The sequence below is a fragment of the Marmota flaviventris genome, chromosome 15, assembly GCF_047511675.1.
Source record: "Marmota flaviventris isolate mMarFla1 chromosome 15, mMarFla1.hap1, whole genome shotgun sequence".
Classification (NCBI taxonomy): domain Eukaryota; kingdom Metazoa; phylum Chordata; class Mammalia; order Rodentia; family Sciuridae; genus Marmota; species Marmota flaviventris.
The window spans coordinates 59,017,088-59,039,948 of record NC_092512.1 but is presented as its reverse complement, the minus strand read 5'-3'; the positions used below and the strand labels follow the sequence as shown (position 1 = coordinate 59,039,948).

The window sequence follows — 22,861 nt, the reverse complement described above, 5'->3', positions numbered from 1 at the left end:
TAGGTGACTTGAATTCTTTGCCACTCTGCAAGTATCTATAAACAGCCACAAACGTACCAAAAACATTGATTTGGGGATTACAAATAAGTTTTAATGAGGAAGCCAATTCACAAAGAAGAAGTCCATGAATAATGAGAACCAGTCATAATTCTCTATTTATTTAGGCAGTTTAATTTTTCTTATCAATGTTTTTTTTAATTTTTTTTAATATTTATTTTTTAGTTTTGGGTGAACACAAAATCTGCTATCTGCACTGAGTATTATTTTCCTACTGAATAAAGGAGAACTTAATTTTCTTCTAGATGGGGTATATTAGTGGTGCATTCATTCAGTTTTTGTGTATTTGAAAATTGTTTATTTCATCTTTGTTTTTGAAATCTGTTTTCACAGTAAAGAATCTAGGTTAATACTTTTCATCTTTCTATACTTTAAAGATGCTTCTCCACTGTTTCCTTGCTTGCATTAGTTTTGTTTGTTTGTTTGTTTTTTGTACCAGGGATTGAACCCAGGGATGCTTCACCACTCAGCCACAGCCCTTTTTATTTGTGTTTTGAGACAGTCTTTCTAAGTCACTTAGGGCCTTGCCAAGTTACTGAAGCTGGCCAACTTGCAATCCTCCTGCCTCAGCCTGCCAAGCTGCTGGGATTATAGGCAAGCGCCACCACATCTGGCTCCTTGCTTACATCTTAATCTTTGCTCCTCTGCATATAACATGACCAAGTCTCTGGCCACTTTTAAGATTTTCTTTTTAATAATTGCACTCAGCAATTTGACAATGACATACCTTGGTATCATTTTATATTTCTTACACTTGGAATTCATTTCTTTGATCTGTAGGCTTCTGGTTTCATTAAGTCTAGAAGGCTTTTAGCCATTTTTTTCTTGACACATACTTATCTGTGTCCTGCTTCCCTCAGGAACGTTAATCCCTCATCCATGTGGCTGTTTGAAGGTACCCTACACTTCGCTGATGCTTTCTAATTCTTAAAATTATTTTTTTTCCTCTGTGTGGTTCATTCTGGATGGTTTCCTTGCTGTTTCTTCAAGTTTATTAGTCATTTTTCCAGCAATGTCAAATTTGCCTTTAATCTCATCTGGTATATTTTTCTTCTCAGATATTTTTTCATCTTTTTAAGTTTCATATTTATATTTCTGTATTATCTGTATCTCTGACTTCTTGAACATCATCTGTGTCACCTGTGTCAGTTTTGATACATTATTTACCTCACTACAGGGCATTGTTTTCAAGCTTCTCTGTACACAAAGAATTTATGAATGGACTCAAACAAATATCTATACATCCACATTCACACAGCATTATTCACAACAAACCAAAATAAGGAAGCAACCCAAATATGACCATCAACAAATGAATGGATGAACAAATTTGGTATGTGTGTGTGTATTAAATAATATTCTAATATATATATACATGTATATATATTAGAATATTATATATTAGAATATTATTTAATCTTAAAAAGGAAGAAAATTATGGTATATGATAAAATGTGAATGAATCTTGAAGACGTTAGGCTAAAAAAAGCTAAGCCAGTCACAAAATAACTGTATGATTGTTTGTATGAAGGTACTTAGAGTAGTCGAATTCATAGAGACAAAAAGTAGAGTGGCAGTTGTCATAGGCTTGGGGTAGGGAAATGAGGAGTTGGTGTTACAATGGTTAATCATAACAGTTAATTGTTTAATGGGCAGAATGTTCCAGTTGAGAAAATGAAAAAAGGGTCTAGAAATGAATTATACTGATGGTTGCAGGAAAATATGCATGCACTTAACGTCACAGAACTGTACACTTAAGAATGGTTATGATGGGGCTGGGGTTGTGGCTCAGTGGCAGAGCGCTTGCCTAGCACATATGAGGTCCTGGGTTCGATCCTCAGCACCACATAAAAATAAATAAATAAAGTTGTAGTCCAACTACAACTAAAAAATATTTTTAAAAAAAGAATGGTTATGATGATAAAATGTTATGTATATTTAACATAATTAAGAAAACACAAGAAAAAGTCACTTCTTTCTGAAAAGTATTTTCAAAAGGAATAGAATGCTAATTTAATAAATATTTTTCTTTCATTACTTTAAAGATGTAACTCCAGGGCTGGGGTTGTGACTCAGTGGTAGAGCACTTGCCTCGCATGTGTGGGGCACTGGGTTCGATCCTCAGCACTACATAAATAAGTAAAACAAAGGTACTGTTGTCCATCTACAACTAAAAAAAATTTTTTTTTTTTTTTTTTTGCTGGAGATTGAACCCAGGGCCTTGTGCATGCAAGGCAAGCACTCTACCAACAGAGTATGTCCTCAGCCCCATCTACAACTTTCTTATGGCCCACAGCTTCTAAGAAAAGTTCTGTGGTAATCTTTATCTGTATTTCTGTTCAGGGTTGGGGGTGTAGCTCAGGGATAGAGTGCTTACCTGGCATGTGTGAGGCCCTGGGTTTGATTCCCAGGATGGCAAAAACAAAAACCTCTCTATTTATAGTGTTTCTTTTAAACCTCAGATTCCTCAAAAGATTTTCTTTCAGTATCACTGGTTTCCAGAAATTCGATTATGATGAGCCTTGTTTTTCATCTTTAATGTTTCTTCTACTTCATGCTCATTGACTTCTTAGATCTGTGGGTTTATAGTTTTCACTAAACATAGAAGATTTTCAATCATTATTTCTTCTAATAGTTTGCCTGTTGCCCTCCCTTCTACTGGGATTCTACTTACATGTATCTCAGACCACCTGACATCACCCGACAGTTCACTGATGTACTACTATTGTTTCAGTCTTTCCAACCTATGCATCATTTGAAGTAGCCACAATTTCTATGTATTCGAGCTCACTAATCTTTCCTTCTACAGTGGCTTATCTGCTATTAACCCATTATGTCCCATCATCCTATACAAAGGACACATACAAAAACTCAAATAGAGAAATTGTTTAGTTTTTTGAGGTGTCCTACATACAACAATGATATATAATAGGCTATAATTCCATTCAGTATTTATTTTTTAATTTCAGATACTGCATTCTTAATCTCTAGAAATTGCCTTTGGGTATATTTTTGTATCTTCTATCTATTTTCACATCATGTTCCTCCTGCTTTCCTCTCTTTTAAACATTTACAGCACCTTTGCTAAATCAATCACCAATCTCTTTCTAATCAGTGATTTATTTATCTTGGCTATGAATAATATCTGCTTTCTTCTTTGTAAACATTTTAATTTTTTATTAAAGTAAAATCGACATAACAACAAAACATCTAATTAATCTATTTCAAGTGAACAATACAGTAATATTTAGATCATTCACAATACTGTGCAACCACTACCTATATCTAGTTCCAAAACATTATTACTCCAAAAGGAAACTGCATGTCCATTAGGCAGTTGTTCCCCATTCCTCCTTACCCCTTAGGCCTTGGCAACCACCAATCTGCATTCTATATCTATGGATTATATATTCTGGATATTTCATATAAATGGAATCATTTTGTGTTTGATTTCTTTCACTTAAAATCATTTGCAAGGTTCTTCTACATTGTGGCATGTATCAGTACTTCATTTGCTTTCTATAGCTAAGCAAAATTTTATGGTATGTAGGTAAGATAAATATGCCCATTCATCCATTGATGGGTATTTGGGTTGTTTCCATAATTTTTCTATTGAAAATAGTACTACTACGAACATGCATGTATACATTTATTTGAGTACCTGTTTTCAATTGTTTTGTATATATACCTAAAAGTGGAAAATCTGGGTTACATGACAATTTAGTTTGAGAAACAAACTCTTTTCCACAATAGCTAAACCATTTAATATTCCCACCCACAACATGAGAGTTCCAGTTTCTCCACATCTACACCAAAACTTGATATTGCTGGAGTCTTGATTCTAGCCAAACTAGTAGGCATGAAGTGGTACCTCACTATGGTTTTCATTTACACTTCTCTGATCATGAATGATTTTGAATATCTCTTATCATGTTCATCTTGGCTACCAGTATATCTTCTTTTAAGAAATATCTATTCAAGTCTTTTGCTTGTTTTTTAGTTGGGTTATCGTTTTGCTGTTGAGTTTTAGTTCTTATATTTAAGTCACAGATCCATTTTGAGTTAATTTTTGTATACAGTGTGAGGCAAGGATCCAACTTCATGGTTTTGCATGTGTATTTCCAGTTGTATCAGAATGATTTGTTGGAAAAATTATTCTTTCCCCATTGAATGGTCCTGCAACTATCAAAAATAAATCGCATACAGATGAATAGGTTTATTTCTGTACCCTCAATGATACTCTATTGGTGTGTGGCTGTGACTGTGTATGCATTTATATTTATATCACTAGTATTACACTGTTTTGATTATTATAGCTTTGTAGTAAGTATTTTTTCCTTTTTCAGAAGGGTAGAGAGAGGGAGTACTGGGAATTGAACCCAGGGCTTCATGCTTGCTAGGCAAGGACTCTTAACACTGAGCTACATTTATAACACTCTTTTTATTTTTTTTTTAATATTGAGACAGGTCTTGCTGGCCTTAAAATTGAGATCCTCCTGCCTCAGCCTCCTGAGTAGGTGGGATTACAGGTATGTGCTACCATGCTTAATTGTAAGTTTTGAAACTGGGAAATGTATGTTCTCCACCTTTCTTCTTCTTTTTCAAGGTTGTTTTTACTACTTGGGCCTTTTGGAATCCATGAGTTTGAAGATCAGCTTCTCCATTTTTGCAAAAAAGGTCATTAGAATTTTGATAAAAATTGCAATGCACCTATAACTTGCTTTGGATAGTAATGCCATCTTAACAATACTAAATCTTCAAATCCATGAATACAGTATGTCCTTCCACTTACCTAGATCTCCTTTTAATTTATTTCAACAACATTTTCTACTTTTGAGTGCATGCATATTTCCTAAAGGAGTGTACTCCTTTTGCTTTTGGATGTTACTTATAATGGAACTCTTATTTAATTTCCTTCTTTGATTGTTCCTTTCTGGTATACAGAAACACAACTATTTCTTTTGTATCTATCTTTTACCTACACATTTGCTCAATTTGTTTATTAGCTTTAATGGAGTTTTTTGAGGGTTGCTGTTTTTTAGATTCACTAGGGTCATGATAAATTGCTGAGGCTGGCCTTGAATGCAATCTTCCTGCCTCAGCCTCCTGAGTTTCTGGGATTATAGACCTGTGCCACCAGGCCTGGCTAAGATCTTCCGTTTCTAAATGTAAATATTTACTACTATTAATGTCCCTCTGAGCATGTTTTCACTGCATCAAACAAGTAATTTTTTTTTAAATTTTTGTCTACAAGTATTTTCTAATTTCCCCTGTGGTATTTTTACTTTGACCTATTGTTTAAGAATGTGTTTAATTTCTGCATATAGTAATCCTTTGATATCCTTGAGAGACTGGTTTCAGGACCCCTAAAGGATACCAAAATCTTAGAATGTTCAATACCCTTATATAAAATGGCAGAGTAAGTGGGTGTGATGGCATACGCCTTTAATCCCAGCAGCTGAGGAGGCTGAGGCAGGAGTATCTTGAGTTCAAAGCCAGCTTCAGCAACTTAAAGAGGCCCTAAGCAACTCAGCAAGACCCTGTCTCTAAATAAAATACAAAAAAGGGCTGGGGATATGGCTCAGTGGTTAAGTGCCCCTGGGTTCAATACCCAGTACCAAATAAATAAAATGACAAGAGTATTTGCACATAGCCTATGTAAGTCCCTCCATATAATTTGAATCATCTACTTATTACTTATAATATCTAATAAAATACATATTCTATGTAAACAATTGTTACACTGTATTATTTAAGGAACTAGGGGGAAAAGTCTGTACATGTTCCATACAGATGCAATTTTTTCCCTAAATGTTTTCAATCTGCACTTGATTGATTCCACAAATACAGAACATACAAATATGGAAGGCTGACCGAATTTTAAATTTTCTAAATTTTCTAATATTCTTTCCATTCACTGACTTCATTTCTAACTTCATTTCACTGTCCCTGGAGAACATACTTTTTATTATTTCAATCTTTTTAAATTTACTGAAATGTGCTTTGTGGCAAATATTTCAAATGTACTTGAGAAAAATGGGTATGTGGCTGTGCTTGATATTTTTAGAATGTCTGTTAGGCCTAGCTGGTTTATACTATTGTTTGAATCTTCCCTTTCCTTACTGATCTTCTATGAAAGTTTTATTCATTACTAAACATGAGGCAAACATTTTATTTTGTATTAAATGACAATAACTGTGAATTTGACATTGTTAGATTCTGAATTGTATTGTATTCCTCTAGGGTTTTGGTGCATAGTTAAGTTACCTGAAATCACTTGGAGTCTTCAGGGCCCGCCATACAAAGTCTTTCAACCTGGGCTGTGAGAACACTATTTCTAGCCTTGTGTAAATTCTAGAAATTGTTTTTCTTACTGCTTTGTATTACTATTTTCTCTAGTGTCAGGTAGGTCCTATCAAGCATCTACAAATCAGACACAGCCAGACTCCAGGAGAACCCTCTGCAGGTTCTCCAGGATGCTCCAGGATGCTCATACACTGGCTTTTTAGTGTGTGCTCTCATTGTGCGTACCCCACCACCACCACCACCCACACACACACAGTGCATCTTTTTCACTGGTACTCTGCCCTGCAATTCTTTTCTTCTTCTTCTTCTTCTTCTTCTTCCTCCTCTTCTTCTTCTTCTTCTTTCCTGTCCTGTAATTCTAACCACACCTTGGCCTTCCCAATTTCTTACTGTTTTCTACTTATCTTGACAAGATTGCTGGGTTCTGTTTTGGTTCCACCTCCTTGCAATGAAGCCAGTAAAATTACCTTTGGGTTCTTCTGTAAGTTGGTCCAATAAAAGGGCTGAACCTCATTAATTTCCTTTCTCTCAGGGATCACAGTCTGGTGCTGCCTGTCAATCAATGTCTAAAAAAACCACTGTTTACATATTTTATATGTTCTTAAGTTGTTTAAGGTGAAAGAGTATTTTTTGCTGCACAGCAAATTGCCCCAACTTAGCCTCTTTATAAAACAGTTGTTGGGAGTCTTTTCCAGATAGTTTCTAAGAGCTAGCAATCACAGGGCAGCTAAGCTGGATAGTTCTGGCTCAACGTATCTCATGAGACTGCAGTAAAGGTGTCAATGGGGCAGTAGTCTAGGACTACAAGCTTGACTAGTTGGGAAGAGTTGGCTTCCAAGAAGGCTTGTTTACATGCTGTTGGCTAGAGGCCTCAGTTCCTTTAGTTGTTGGCAGGACCCAATTTCTCATGACATGGCTCTTTCCATTGGGCTGTTCACAACATGGCAGCTAACTAATCTCAGAATAAGCAATCTGAGAGAGAAGGGGTGGGGAGGGAGAGGGAGAGTGAGGGAAGGGGAGGGAGACAGACAGAGAGAGAGCAAGCAAATGAGAGAAGGCAAGAGAGAGAAAAAAGGGAATAGAGTACAAGAGAAAAAAATGCAAAAGCCACAATGTATTTTATAAATAATCTATCCTAAAAAATGATCCATCACTCTGCCATGCTCTTTTGATCACACAGACCAACCCCAGTATAATGTGCCAGGTGATAACACAAGGGTATAAATATTCTGATGCAGGGATCACTGGAGAACATTCCTGGAAGCTGACTACACATAGAATAAATACAGTTCCTTTTACTGGCAGCATAGGGGAAAGAAAACATACTTCTTATACTTTTTAATCTCCTTATGTTTCTATTTTTCTTATCCCCTAACTGCAGATCTTATTCTATGACTATGAGGAAAGATGGACAGACTGTAGAAAGTACTTCTCACCAAGAATTGAAGAAAAATAGAACTAAGAGTAAGTAGTAGGGCTGGGGTCATAGCTCAGAGGTAGAGCATTTGCCTTGCATGTGTGAACCAATAAGTTGGATTCCCAGCACTGTAGATAGAGAGATAGATAAAATAAAGGTCTATCACAATTTAGAAAGAAAGAGAGAGAGAGAGAGAGAGAGAAAGAAAGAAAGAAAGAAAGAAAAAGAAGTAAGTAGCAGTAATTTTTACAAGAAAGAATAGAGTTCCTCGTACCTACGTCAAGAAACAGGAGGGTACCTGAAGCCAATCTGGGCCCAAGTGGCTCATTCCTCCGAGTATTCAATGACCTCCCTTGAATGTCTGCTCTCTGCCTTCCAAGTCCTTCAGTCTCCAAAAACAGGCAGCAACAGCAACATTAACAGAAAAATTAACAGCAGTAGCAGTAATAACAGGACCAGTGCTAAACATTTTGGCTTTGCTAATTCAATTGCTCATTACAACAAGCATGTGAGAAAGACATTACTCTTAAATTCTAGGTCTTTACTTTTTTGATAATCACAATCTGGCTTTATGCTTCATAGTATAATAACAATTTTATATTTCCTACATCTGGCTCCCTGTTGCCCTGCAGGGCCCCTCTACTCCTCTGAAACTGAAATTCTGTTTTGTCCTGCCTGTCCTCCCATTTCACTTTAGCAGACCTTAAAGTTTCCTCTTGGTTTCCATCTTCCCAGCATCTACTACCAAACTTTGTTAAAAGGAACTATTAGACCACTTAGACCTCTATAAATTCTCGGCTGCTGGGCCCTCCCAATTCTACAACTGCCTAATTATAGACTTCTCCAATCCCTTAGGATCACTGACCTGTCTAGTCTGCCTCACCAGCTAGTCCAAAAAAAGTGGCCCTATTTCAGCCACTCATTTTTTTTTTTTTGAGAGAGAGAGAGAGAGAGAATTTTTTTTTAATATTTATTTTTTAGTTTTCAGCGGACACAACATCTTTGTTTGTATGTGGTGCTGAGGATCGAACCCGGGCTGCACACATGCCAGGCGAGTGCGCTACCGCTTGAGCCACATCCCCAGCCCCTCAGCCACTCATTTTAAAATATTATTTTATAGCACATGTGCTTTCTTAATTTGCATTTGCTGCAACTTAAATGAGTTCCCTTTCCCTAGGGACTCAAAGAAAGGCCAAAATATACCAAACCTCCATCTACTGTAGTACCCTGGAAACTAATAGATTTCCATTAGTTATCTGTTGAATAATTAACTAAAAAAGGGAAGTAATAATTATAAATAACAGCTCAAAAAATTCTCAAAGAATATAACCCAAAGAATATCATTTTCAAATGAAAAGAAAAGATGATAGTGGATACCTACAAGCAATTCACAAAAAAAAAAGCGAAAAAACAAACATACACAAATCTCAGAAATGCAAACTAAAATACCATTTTTTGTCAGATATTGGCAAAGACTGAAACATCATAGTAAGTAAATTTTTATTTTTGGTATTTGTGCATCAAGTAACTTTAAAATTCATAGACCCAGGGTTGGGGTTGTAGCTCAGTGGTACAGCACTTGTCTAGCATGTGTTAGGTACCGGGTTTAGTTCTCAACACCATGTAAAAATAAATGAATAAAATAAAAGACCCATCGACAACTATAAAAATATTTTTTATAGTATTTTTATTTATAAGTGGTGCTGAGGATGGAACCCAGTGCCTCACACGTGCCAAGGAAGTGCTCTACCACTAAGCCACAATTCCAGTCCCCTAAAAAATATTTTAAAAAATTCTTAGACTCCTTTGTACAGTATTTCATTTTAGAATTACTTATAATAACTGGGGGGAAAAAAGAAGTATATTTAAAATCTTCACTGTGTTTCCTCTTGGAAACATAAAAATCTGTCCAACAATGAGGGCTTGGTTAAACAAATTTTAGTATTTCCAAACAAAACATATTAGTAAATCACTTCAGAATATTATATATTATATAATACCAGTTTTTAAATATAACATATTCACACAAAAACATAACTGCATAGAAAAGAGGTATACATTCCAAAATGTTAGCAGTCATTCTCTCTGTAAAAGTGGAATGTGTATGTATGTGTGTGTGTGTGTGTGTGTGTGTGTGTTTTGATTTGTTTGTGGCTTTTTGCTTACCTAGATCACCTAATTTTTCTATGGTAATCATGGGTTACACACAGATAACAACACATATTCTTTTAAAAAAGCAAAATGAAGATCACAATTTAAAGGTAAAAAAACCATTATGACACAGTGTAAAACACCCCAATATTCCATAATGTCAGAGTTAATATCAAACAAAATATCAGATAATCCAGTATCTTAGTATAATCCAGAATCTTAGTATAGCCCATTTTTTAATTAGTTTTAGGAAGATATGTGGAAGAATCTGTAAGGACAAGAAAAGTGTGTAGTTATTCAAGCATTTTAAGAAAACAAAAAGAGCTCCCTAATTTTTTAATTCTAAAAATTTAGAATCAATCCTAGAGAGAGTGTTGAAAATCTCATAATAAAAAGCAAAATTATTTCTAGTTTAAGATCAGCTTAAATCTTCTTGCCACCTCTTTTTACTTTTAACTTGTGAATCTTACTTTCCATGAGAAAGCAATCACCATGAAAATAAAAGATAAAAATCATTCATAAATTTAGGAATTCAAATTTAGGTGTGGCTAAAGATAAAATCTTTACAATAGCTTCTACTAATCTCAATTATGTTAACTCTTTCCCTCAGACATGAAACATTTTGAGGGATGAAATTTAGTAACAAGAATGGGATCTTAATTGACTCTAGCAATGCTTGTCTTTTGCAAGCTAAGTACTGTGTATAGTTTCTAGCCAAAGCCCAGGAAATTGCTTGTGGCCATGCTAAACGTTGCCTAGGAATTGTGTACAATGTCCAATTCAACATGAACTGCAATGTAAAAAGTTAGTAAATCCTCAGTACTAACCCACAAACTATAATTTCTACTAAACTTGGCTAGCATAAAGTGAATGATCATTTCTACCTATCTATACAAGAACATGAAGCAAATTATTCTAATTATACCCATATAATTAATAGCAGGCATCCACAGAAAGTCATTTAATGACAACTTCACACCTACAACACCGTGTGCAAGACAAGTATCAGCAAGACTGATGCTTCAAATGGAATTTGATAGCAGATGCCAGGGTATAGGAAGTACCAAGTACAGTAACAATAACAATAACAATAACATCTATTTAAGCCTCTATTAGAAATGTCTTTGATGAAAGCAATTTTTGTTGCACAAGAAAAATTTCTGTTATAGGAGAAAAAAACAATTTTTTTTTTTTTTTTTTGCACCAGGTACAGTGGCACATGCCTATAATCCCAGCAACTTGGGAGGCTGAGGCAGGAAGATCGAAAGTTCAAAGCCAGCCTTAGCAATTTAGCAAGGGCTAAGCAACTTAGTGAGAACCTGTCTCAAAATAAAAAATAAAAAGGGTTGGGGATATAGCTCAGTGGTAAAGCACCTTGGGTCAATCCCCACTACCAAAGGGGGGAAAACAGAACAACTTTGCATAAAGGAGATCTTATGTTAATGACATTTGTATAATGAAAGCATCATAAAATACAAAAATTTTAGACCACACAATTATGCGGTTATTACTGAAAAGAACAGAGCTCTCTTTTCCTTTATGATAACCCTAGCACCATTCGTCCACTCATCCAACAAATATTTGAAAACCATTTACATCATTCTAGGACCAGGGAATACAAGAGTAAACATACAAAATCACTGTCTTCATAGAGTATACTATCTAGCAAGGGAGACAGTTATTAAACAACTACAGTAATCCCTCCATATAGGGAATTGATTCCAGAATGCCCTTCAGATACCAGAATCTGTGAATGCTCAAGCCCCTTGTATAAAAATGTCATAATATTTGCATATGACCAATGCACATTCTCCTGTATATGTTAAATCACTCTAGATTACTTAAAATACCTAACACAATGTAAATACTATATACATAGTTGTTATACTCTATTGTTTAGGAAACAATGACAAAAAAAAAAAGTCTAATAGATGCAAATTTTTTTCCAAATATTTTCAACCTGTGTTAGTTAAATCCACAAATATAATACCCATGAGTGTGAAGGGACAACTGAAATTTCATATTTGACTATAACTGCAAATGTCAAAATGCCATTAAATAAAAGGGCAAAGTTCTAAGAGAGCATATTCTAGGCCTGGAGTTGAGTAAGCCAAATATAGGGGAGGAAAAGAGAGGTACAGAAAGAAGAAATCTGTGCAAAGTCCCTGAAGCCAGAATGACCTTACCCAATGTCGGAACTAAAACAACCAAGTATAACTGAAGCGTGTAGATTATTTCTCAGAAATATGTCAAATCTGAGATATGTAAAGACATCCAATTTAAGCGAGCAAATTGATAACTATTACAAGTGTCTGGAGCTTAGAAACAAGGCCTAGAGCGGGTACAAACTTAGAAATCACTGGCTTGGAGATGGTATTTGATGTACAAGAACCATAAATTTCTTAGGCAAGGTGAGTGAGACTTCAGGGTGGGGAGGGCAGTCAGGATTACTTTCTCAAATCACAGAAAACCAATTTACTTCTCTGTTGATTTGGAAACAAAAAAAATTAAAGTATTTTGTAACATAGTTATGACACAATGTTTTGTTTGTTCAGAAAAGGTAAAAATTAAATGTATAAAATTATTGGGAAAATGCCAAAACCTAAGAAAAATACTTCTTTCAGTTAGTTTAAGGTATTATATGCTGCTATTTATTTAGCAGAACACTTCCTTCTAGCTTTTTCAATGCCCTAGAAAATGAACCTTTTTTTAACACACTGATACAACTAATTTATACAATTTGTCTCTAGAAATGCCGAGTCTGCAGAACTGCCAGCTACTGAAGGTGTATCAGAAGTATTCTTAACACACCAAGTCCTGGAGAGTGTGACATCAAGAACAGACAAACTTTCACTCTATACACTCAGAAGTTATCAATTTTCAGGACTATAACTATTTTCCTTAAAAAACCTGCCCTATACTATCTCCAATGATGATTATACACTATGTAAAAGTTTGACAAAGCAGTGGTCAAGTTATGGCTGTAGAAGAGCTGAGTTAAAATGTTCCATAATTTATGTCCAAAGCACCATGTAAGTATGAAATGCCTTAACACAAACTCACCTGATTTATTTGAAGCATGTTAAGACAATAATGATCAAACTGCTGTATCCCTCACGGCTCCAAAAACTGGAAAATGAAAATGAAGAAATAAAGTTCAACTTAGTTGATAACTTCAACGACTAGTATTTTAAATACATGATCAGAATCAAGTATAAAATGCAGTTGATCCAGATCAGCATAGTGCTTTCTATGATAATGAAATGTTCTATACTTGTGCTGTCCAATTAGGTAGCCATTAGCCACATGGCTAATGGGCACCTGAAATATGACTGATTTGACTGTTGTAGCTGAGAAAGTAAACATTTAACATTTCTGAATGTTAATTTGAATTTAAATAGACACATGTGGCTTATGGATATCATTCAGATCTAGATTGATAAACAAAGTCTCTAATGGCTAATGACTAGCACTCAGATCTAGATTGATAAACAAAGTCTCTAATGGTTCTAGACAATCCCCACAAAAAGAAAACTGTTAACAAGCCCAAAAAGTCTCACTGATATTTAATGTATATTCTCTTCACTCCAGTCAGGTTTTAAATAGCTTTGTTCCCATCTTCAATGATAACTTATGATAAATTAATACTAAAGAAGATGCAACATACACAAGTATTCTTATATGTTACAGAATACACAATATGATTACCAAGCTACATATTTTATGTTTTTCCCTTATTATCAATATGAAAATGGTATTCACATTAAAATGTCATATAATCTAGACGTGTGCCTTTTTACATAATAATTCATTGAATGATTTCTCTTTTATTCTGTTATTGCTGATAAAAGGATTTACTCCAAAATAAAAGTTTTCCACACAATGCAAAAAAAAAAAAAAAGACACTAGACATGTGGTGCACACCTGTAATCCCAGTTACTCAGGAGGCTGAAGCAGGAAAACCACAAGGCCAGCCTGGTACCTCAGCAAGACCCTGTGTCAAAATAAAAAAGGGCTGAAGGTGTAGTAAAGTGAGCACTAGCCTAGCATTCATGAGGTGCTGGGTTCAATCCCCAGCACTATAAAAAATAATTAAAAAATAAAAATTTTACATAAAATTTCCTAGAAAATCAATCACATCACAATCATTGTCCCATTGCTACATTTGGGTTTGTTTCTTCTGGACCTAATAACCACCCATGGCTGTTATTTCTTTCCATGTGGTACATCTCTTTTTATTTAAAGATATATGCTAAAGAAGGGAAGGAAAAACCAAATTTATAAACAAACAAACCACAAGCTCTCATAAAGGAAAAGGTTAACATAAAATATAAATTATGTTACAGGCACTTTCCCTTCCAAAATTATCAAGCAACAACACAGGAAAATAAAAAGGACTAAATCCCATCATTTGGGTAGAAATTTTATGCTTTAAAATTTTAATATTGAACTTTCCCTCAGAAGCAAAGGTTCTATAGATATACATGCACAGAAGGAAACACTCATGTATCTAGTTACCATTTTTTCAAGAAGATAAATTGGGCCAGGAAAGATGGCACAAGCTTATAATCCTAGTGACTTGGGAGGTTGAGGCAAGGGGATCACAAATTCAAGGCCAGCCTTAGCAACTTAGTCACACCCTGTTTCAAAAAAGACTAGGGATATAGCTGAGTGGTAAAGCTTATCTGGATTCAATCTACAATACCTACCCCCGGCAAAATAAAAAGATATATATATGACAACCCTGCTATCTTTAAAATTCAAGAGGTGAACCTAGGCAGGACTCTCTGGAAATTTTTCTGGGATTCCTAGTAAAACTGGAGTGCAGTACTCTCTTGAAAATATTCCCTTTCCCTTTTCCTATCCCTTCAATAAACTCATTGCTGCTATTCTGAGCAACAAGTCTGAAATCTTTCTGACTTGACTGCAAGAACTAGGGTTTGAAGGGGGGCAGAATCGTTGCATTGTCTCAGTTTCTTGGAAGGCCCCATTTAATCCATTTAATGCTTGTATTAAAAATATGCCAACAATTCAGGTGCAGTGTCGCACGCCTATAATCCCACCAGCTCGAAAGGCTGCAGGAGGAGGATGTAGAGTTCAAAGCCAACCTCAGCAAAAAGTTAGGTGCTAAGCAACTCAGTGAGACCCTGTATTTAAATAAAATACAAAACAGGACTGGGGATGTAGCACAGTGGTTGAATGCCCTTGAATTCAATCCCCAGTACCCCTCCACCAAAAAAAGTGCCATCAAACTATAAAAAAAAAAAAAAGAACGATGACAAACCAAAGTCAATTCAAATCAACTCTGAAAACATTTAATGTTTCTTACAATAACGTCCTCAGCATCTGTATTATTTCTTTTCTTTCACATTTTCCAAGGGATTGGGACGCTACAGAAAAAGTACAAGGTCTAAATTTGAGTGAATTGGAGTTTTAGTATAAATTCTTCAGGAGATTACCTCCTTCTTGATCAAATTATTTTATGTATCTTTGAGTCTTTTTTTTTTTAAGTCTTTAAAAAACAAATTGAAGTCTTTGTGATAGGAGGCTTTTAACAAATAGAACAGAAATAATGAGATACCACTTCTAAGATTAGGTTATAAAAAGACTGATGTCGCCTTCTCTTAATCTCTCACTTGTTTGCTCTGAGGGAAGCCAGATGCAATACTGTGAGCTGCCCTTAGGAAAGGCCCACATGGCAAATAACTGAGAGAAGACTGGCCAACAGCCAGCAAAAATTGAGGTCTTCCAACGAACAGTCCCAAGAGCCAGCAACTGAATCCTGCCAAGAGTTTGAAAGTAGTCTTCCACCAGTCAAGCTTCCAGATGCAACTGCAGCTCCAAATGCAACCTTGACTGCACCCCCTAAGTGACATTAAGCCACAGGCACCTAACTTGCACCCAGACTTCTAACCCATAGAAGCTATGAGAAAATAAATGTTTATTCAATGTTTTAAGTCATATTAACTTTAAGGTAATTTATTATGCAACAATAAATAAGACAATCCAGGTAACTCTAAAATTCAATACTCCTATGGTGCTTTAGGTATTATTTAACCTAAAATAATTTCTGTTCAATGTGAGCAAATAAGTAACATTAAAATTCGAATGTGCTAAATTATAAAACTTAAGCATTTATATTTTTAAATCAAAAGTTGAGATCATTAAAAAGTGTTGCACAAGGGTTGGGGATGTAGCTTAGAGGTAGCCAGCACACTCAAGGCCCTGGGTTCAATCTCTAGTACCACCAAAAAAAAAAAAAAAAAAAAGTGTGACAGTAGTCAAATGGTATTAAAACACACTTTCTATGATTAAAAGTATAAAACAGGGCTGGGGATGTGGCTCAAGCGGTAGCGCGCTTGCCTGGCATGCGTGCGGCCCGGGTTTGATCCTCAGCACCACATACAAACAAAGATGTTGTGTCCGCCAAATACTAAAAAATAAATATTAAAATTCTCTCTCTCTCTACCTCTCTCTCACTCTCTCTTTAAAAAATAAATTAATTAATTAATAAAAGTATAAAACAAAACCAAGTATTTAATTAAAAATAATTCATTTGACCTATTAAAACAAGAATATTTTATAATTTTTATTAAAATTATAATTTTATATTATAATTTTTCTTTTTGAGCTATTTATGAAGTATAAATAAAATTTCCAATATTCCATTATAAAATAATAATAATAATAATTCAGTTGGCTGGGCATAGTGACACACATCTGTAATCCCAGCAGCTCAGGAGGCTGAGACAGGAAGATCTTGAGTTCAAAGCCACCCTCAGAAAAAGAGAAGCATTAAGCAACTCAGTGAGATTCTGTCTCTAAATGTTCAAGTACCCCGAGTTCAATCCTCAGTACCCCAACTCCCCCCAAAAAAAATTTCATTTGGAACATAAAAATGTAAATAGACCAATAAAATCACTAAGTACCTTCTAAAATTTAACATTATTTATTAAGCACTCCCCAACTATGAGAAACACCATTTTGTTTTTATCTAGTATAAGCCTCTAAAAATACTTATCTACAAATCTGTATGTATTTCTTCATCATTAGAGTTTGGTAAGTGATTCCAAGAAGTAGCCACAGTAAGATATTGGGGTGGATTTCTTAAAGTTCTAATTTTCTGATGCACAAATAGTACTTTTAGAAGTAACAAAAATTAAATCATCTATTCACTTAAAATCCACTGTAAAATTTCAAATACTCTGTAAGCTTTCTTTAAATGATTTAAAATAAGGAGCTATATAAAACAGATGAAGAGAGGGACGTGGTGGCGAATCCCTGTTAATTCCAGCTGCTAGGGAGGCTTAAGCAGGAGGATAGTAAACTCAAGCCCAGCCTCAGCAACTTTGCAAGGCCCTAAGAAAATTAGCAAGATCCTGTTTCAAAATTTTAAAAATAAATAAAAAGGACTGGGAATATAGCTAGTAAAGTGCCCCTGGGTTCAATCTCTGGTACCAATAATAATAATAATAATAATAATAATAAATTCAAATAAATGAAACTAATATTACTACTCTGAGGTAACTAGACATTGTTCTAAAATTATTATTTTTCATCAAACAAGTTATACTAGATTTACATTAGTATAAAACCTGTACTTCACCACACCTATAATCCCAGCAACTCAGGAGGCTAAGGCCAGAGGACCCCAAGTTCAAGGTCAGCCTCAGCAATTTAACCAGATCCTGTCTCAAAAAAAAAAAAAAAAAAATTTAAAAAAAAAAGAAAGAAAAATAATTTGTAATTCACAACTATACTACAGACAATTGAGAATGCCCATAATAGCACATGTCTTTAAGATTTCACTTCTTCTTTAAAGATATGCCTGATCTATGGTCCTGTATTTTAAATTTTTTTAAAAAAATATCAAGACATGTCAAAAAATATCAAGAGATCTCAATAAAATGTGGAGCATCTTATACTGCCTATGATTTCATAATGCAACTCTCCTTTCTTTGTCAAAAAAAATTTCAGATACAGTTCAATCCAACTAAAAGTACTTTCAGAGAAACCTATTCACATACCTCAAAAAACCTTACAATGATAGCCAGTCAGGCACATTAGGACATGCAGTTCCAGATTTCAAGCTACCAAAAGAACACAAGTGGAGAGAGTACTACAAACTAGGGAAGACTTGCTATTCAAGAAGAATTAAAGGTGCAACCTGTATCTGCTGATGTAACACACCCCTTTAAAAATGAACTGTATTTTGCCAGGCGAGGTGGTGCACATCTGTAATCCCAGAGGCTTGAAAGGCTGAGGCAGGAGGATCTGGAGTTCAAAGCTAGTCTCAGCAACTTATCAAGGCCATGAGCAAGTCAGCAAGACCCAGGGTCTAATAAAATACAAAAAGGGCTGGAGATGTGACTTGGTGGTTAATTGCCCCTGAGTTCAATCCCTGGTACCAAAAACAAACAAACAAAACAAAAAAAAAAAAAACTATATTTTGCCCATCTAATGAATTAAAATCTATACAAAATTAAATTTATAGCATCCTCAATAAATACCACTTTATAAAATGACATTGTGATTAATATCCATAAACATTTTACATCAGCACCCATCCTACATCTGGCAGACAGTTCTCATTTAAACATTCTTTTTTGACAATATGAAAAATAAAAGCATTTTCTATCCTGATTCTTAGACTATTAACTATGGCCCAACTAAATATCAATTCAAAGCTTATTTTAAAAATCCATGGGTTCATTAAAAAGCTGTTTAAAAATGTTTTTTAGTTGGGTACAGTGGTACACACCTGTCATAACACCTACAGGGGAGACTAAGGAAGGAAAATCACAAGTTCAAGGCCAGCCTGGGCAACAAGTGAGACCATGTCTCAAAAATAAATTTAAATTTTAAAAGTGTTGGAGATGTATCCCAACAGTAGAGCACTTGCTTAACAAGTACAAAGCCCTGAGTTCAATCCCCAGCAGTGCCCTAAAAAATGTTTTTAATTTTAGCTTTTTAAAGCAGGTACCTGAAACAAACTTAAGGAATTAAATATCTATTACACTATGGGGGATACCAGGATACCAGCTATGTCCCCCTCTCCCTCCTGGGAGACATCTATGTTACCCTTTATTAAAATAAACCCTGTTGGGCTGGGGTTGTGGCTCAGCTGTAGAGCGCTCACCTAGCATGTGAGGCACTGGGTTCGACCCTCAGTACCACATAAAAATAAATAAATAAATATAAAGGCATTGTGTCCACCTACAACTAAAAAAAATCTAAAAAAATAAAAACTAGTTCAGACAGGTTCAAAGTTTTCTTCTATTCACCATACACTAAATTATAAAAGACCTGCCTTCTTAAGATTTTTCCTACACCAAAGTCAAGGGTTTATCCTAAACAAGGCAGCCTATGAAACTCAAAATCAAACAATAACTAGGTGTGGTGGCACATGCCTATAATTCGAGCAAGGAGCTGAGGCAGGAAGATTACAAGTTGGAGGCCACCCTGGGCAAGTTTGCAGGATGCTATCTCAAAATTTAGGAGAGAGAGAAAGAACACAAACTGGGGTGATCCTCAAAAGGAGTACAAAAAAAAGATGACCAGGTGATACGGGCCTGTAATTCCAGCCACTATGGAGTCTGAGGAAGGAGAATCACAAGTTTGAGCTCAGCAACTTATCAAGACTATCTCAAAAAGTTTAAAAAAGGACTGGGAATCTAGCTCAGTACAGTGTTCCTCAGTGCAATTCCCACCACTGCAAAGTACAAAAGAAAAAGAGAGAAAAATGGGAGGAAAGAGGTTAAGTATAAAGAGGGAACAAAACACACCTTGGCCAACTACATAGTCTAGAACCTAAACAGAAAAAGCTCTCAACCTCACTTTCATTGTTGTATATTTAAAACTTTAATTACTATCTTAGATGTTTTTATATTCTTTGTTGAAAAGCCATTCTTTCTTAGAACTTCATTCCAGACAAGACAAAACACAAAATTCTTACGGTTTTCCAGAAATATTTGGGAGCAAAAAGCCATAACATATGTACTATACCCAGAAAGAAATATTGTGTGTGTGTGTGTATGAGAGAGAGAGAGAGAGAGAGAGAGAGAAATAGAAAATGGTAAATAGGTGAAATGGTAACAGGTGAATCTGGGTAAAGGTTTCAAAGATGCTCTCTGTAATATTCTATTCTTGCAATTTTTCTGTACACTTCCAATTATTTCCAAACAAGTTAAAATTTAAAACTTACATGACATACCATTTGAAACTAACAACATATACTTGGATTATACAGCAACATTTTTACAAATACAAAACACTGTTTAAAAAAAAAATGAAGTGTGAGGAAGTATGCACCATATCCTACAAAGAAATCTTCACTTAGAAGTAGATTTCATATTACACTGCCATGTATTGAAATGTGGCAATGGTGACTAGAGCTGAAACCATGGGGGGAATAAAAAAGTGCACACACACCACATAGATGAACATTACTGCTTCATAAATAGAGGCCTGCTGCAAAATGCAGCAAATCTAAAATTCAAGTGATATGTGATATCTCTAGTTTGCAGTAAAATATCTACAAACTGAACAATGAACAACTTGCCACAATACAAGACTATCCAGAAGTAGAATAAGTCTTGGTTTTGATGGTTTTATTAAGGTTTTTCCACTGCAGCTCAAATCGCAACAGTATATTCCAATCATTTCAAGAAAGCAAGGATAGGGAAGAAGTAAACCTACCAAAGAAATGTTGCAATCTTGACTCCTACAAGGTAACTATCATCCTGACTGTCCATAACAATTTTGATTTCAAATGTTCACCATGCTTTTTCCTAAAACATAGGATACACCAAAACCCAAGTAACGCTCAGCGAAAGTTCAGCTGAACACTGTGAAATCAAACCTTAAACAATAAAGATTTTCAGTGCGTGAAATACATTTAAAGGATTATTTCTATCTTTCTGCAGGATCCACCCACTTTTAAATTCTTCAGTAAATTCCCGGGTCTATCCTAATTGGATGGTCCCCTCACCACCCTAGCATTCTCACTTAACCTTTTGGGAGGTGAGACAGAAAAAAAATGTAGGGCAAATACGGACCCCTTCCAAAGAAAATTAATCACTATGCAAAATTCTACACATAATTCCAGGGACTTCCAGAACCCCACAGCCATTATCTCCACCCCCTCACTAAGAATCCCAGCTTTGCTATCTCTTCAATTGCCTCTGCGGGAACCCCCCCCCCCAACACACACACACACAAACACACAATCCCCAGCTCGCCCCAGGAGGGACTGGAGTCCCTATCCTCACATAGTGGATTCTGTAACCGAGCTTTGTCTATCGCCCAACTCCCTTTGCCCCGGCAAGGTCACTACTGCCAACTACCCCTTTAAGCCTAGCCACCACGGTAATAGTTCCTAAGAGCCACAGCAGAACTTGCCCGTCATAGGATATATTTTGTCCCCTCGGCCCCACCTACCTTCCCCATTTCGGGGAGTTACGTCTTTGCCACTTGCCCATTACACAGAAATAGCCACCGCCGCCGCCACAACCCCCCAACCCGGCGCACCCCGGCCCCACCGCTCCGCCCCCAGCGCCCCGGGCCCATTCCCCGCAGACCCTCCGGAGCCTCCCCGCACCGCCCGCACGGCCCGCACCGCCCTTCCCTGCCCTCCTTCTCTCCCGCACCGCCGATTCTCGCCATCCTCCTTTCTGCAGTGCCCACCCGGCCCCCAAGACCCCCGGCTTCCTGCGCCCCCCGCCAGGTCCCCCCACCTCGGCACCCCCACTGGGGCCGGCCTCCCTGCTGTCCTCCCAGCTCCTCCCCTCAGGACACCTGTGTCGTCCCACCCCCTCCACACACGCCCCCCCATACATTCGCCTCCTCCCCGGCAGCCCTGCCCCCCCACCCACTTCCCCTCCCCCTCCAGCCCCGGGAGCCCGAGGAGGGAGGGATGGCGCCGGGGAGGGGAGGGGAGGCCGCGAAGGGGGCCGTTCGGCTCGGGGTTCGCCGCGCCGCGGACCTGCAGGGCTCCCCAGCGCCCTCTGCCTCCTCCGCCAGCGGGGCGGAAGTCGGGGCCTCCAGGGCGCCCCCAACGAGGGTATTTACCTTCTTGCCAGGGACACTTTGCAGACGGCTCCAACATTGGCAAACACTACAGAGAACTGACCCCGCTCGGCCGCCGCCGCCGCCGCCGCCGCCGGCTTCCACCCTAAGGGCTCCCCGCCCCCCGCCTCTGCCAGCCTCCCCTGCGCTCCCGCCGCGCCCTCCCGGGCTCGCGCCGCGCGCCCCCGCTTGCGCAGCCGCTCCCGCGCCCCAGCACGCCAGGCCCGCGCGCGCGCCCGCTCCAGCCCTACCTCCACTCAGCTCCCGCCCGAGCGCCCGCGGCCGAGCGCGGCCATTGTTCGCGGTGCCGCTCCCGCCCCCTGGCGGCCGCCCGGCCCCCCGCAGCAGCGGGCGCTGCGGTGCTGGCGCCGGCGGGCGGGACCTCTGGGCGACGGTCGTTCCTATGGGCGAGTGTGTGGGCAGCACGCCCTAGCCGTGGTCTCCTAGTCCTCAGGACGGCTCCCTGCCCCCTCGGCCGCAAAGGATGGGCCCAGGGCAGCCCTGTGCACACCTGCACCCGGCAACTTCCTCCCCCACCCAATAGACCTTTTGGCTCTTTCTAGACCGTGGCCTGGGCCCCGATTCCCTGCTCGTACCTTCCCCGGGGCTCTAGGACTACCCCCCTCTGCAGCTCTGGAGACGCGTGACCATCCCGCGTCTGCTCCGGCCGCCGCTGTGCGACGCACGGTTTAGCGGATCCTGCACCTTTCCAGACTGGGGGAGGGAGGCAGCAGGGAGAAGGCTGGTTCACTGTCTGGCCCAGAAAACTGTGGAGATCCCTAATCACCTGCCCTCCCGCATCAGCGTGGCCAAGCATCCTCCTGGAGCAACAAAATATCTTATGTGGTCACTCGAAGAAGAAAT

The 22,861-nt window shown here is 37.8% G+C and overlaps 2 protein-coding genes across 11 annotated transcripts in view; one reads left to right on the top strand and one right to left on the bottom strand.

Annotated features, from left to right (window-relative positions):
- Nucleotides 1–22,109, bottom strand: part of Stau2 (staufen double-stranded RNA binding protein 2) — a 313,847-nt gene extending 291,738 nt beyond the window's left edge. For 4 of the 10 annotated variants that reach the window (XM_027947886.2, XM_071602290.1, XM_071602287.1 and 1 more), the window contains exons 1-3: nucleotides 22,001–22,109; nucleotides 13,856–13,925; nucleotides 12,995–13,060 (exon numbers count right to left, since the gene is read on the bottom strand). Coding sequence is in view for 4 of the 10 variants with exons in the window: in XM_071602289.1 (XP_071458390.1) it covers nucleotides 12,995–13,012 (18 nt within the window). In the remaining 6 variants the exon portion in view is untranslated. Of the gene's footprint in view, nucleotides 1–8,054; nucleotides 8,170–12,994; nucleotides 13,061–13,855; nucleotides 13,926–22,000 lie in introns of those variants that run through there. The other 6 variants (XM_071602282.1, XM_071602283.1, XM_027947908.2 and 3 more) reach the window with 6 other exon arrangements.
- Nucleotides 20,020–22,430, top strand: LOC139702075 (basic proline-rich protein-like). Its single transcript, XM_071602170.1, has 2 exons — nucleotides 20,020–20,039; nucleotides 21,419–22,430. Exons 1-2 carry the CDS (start codon nucleotides 20,020–20,022, stop codon nucleotides 22,428–22,430), a joined length of 1,032 nt encoding a protein of 343 aa, XP_071458271.1.
- The last annotated feature ends 431 nt before the right edge of the window (nucleotides 22,431–22,861 follow it).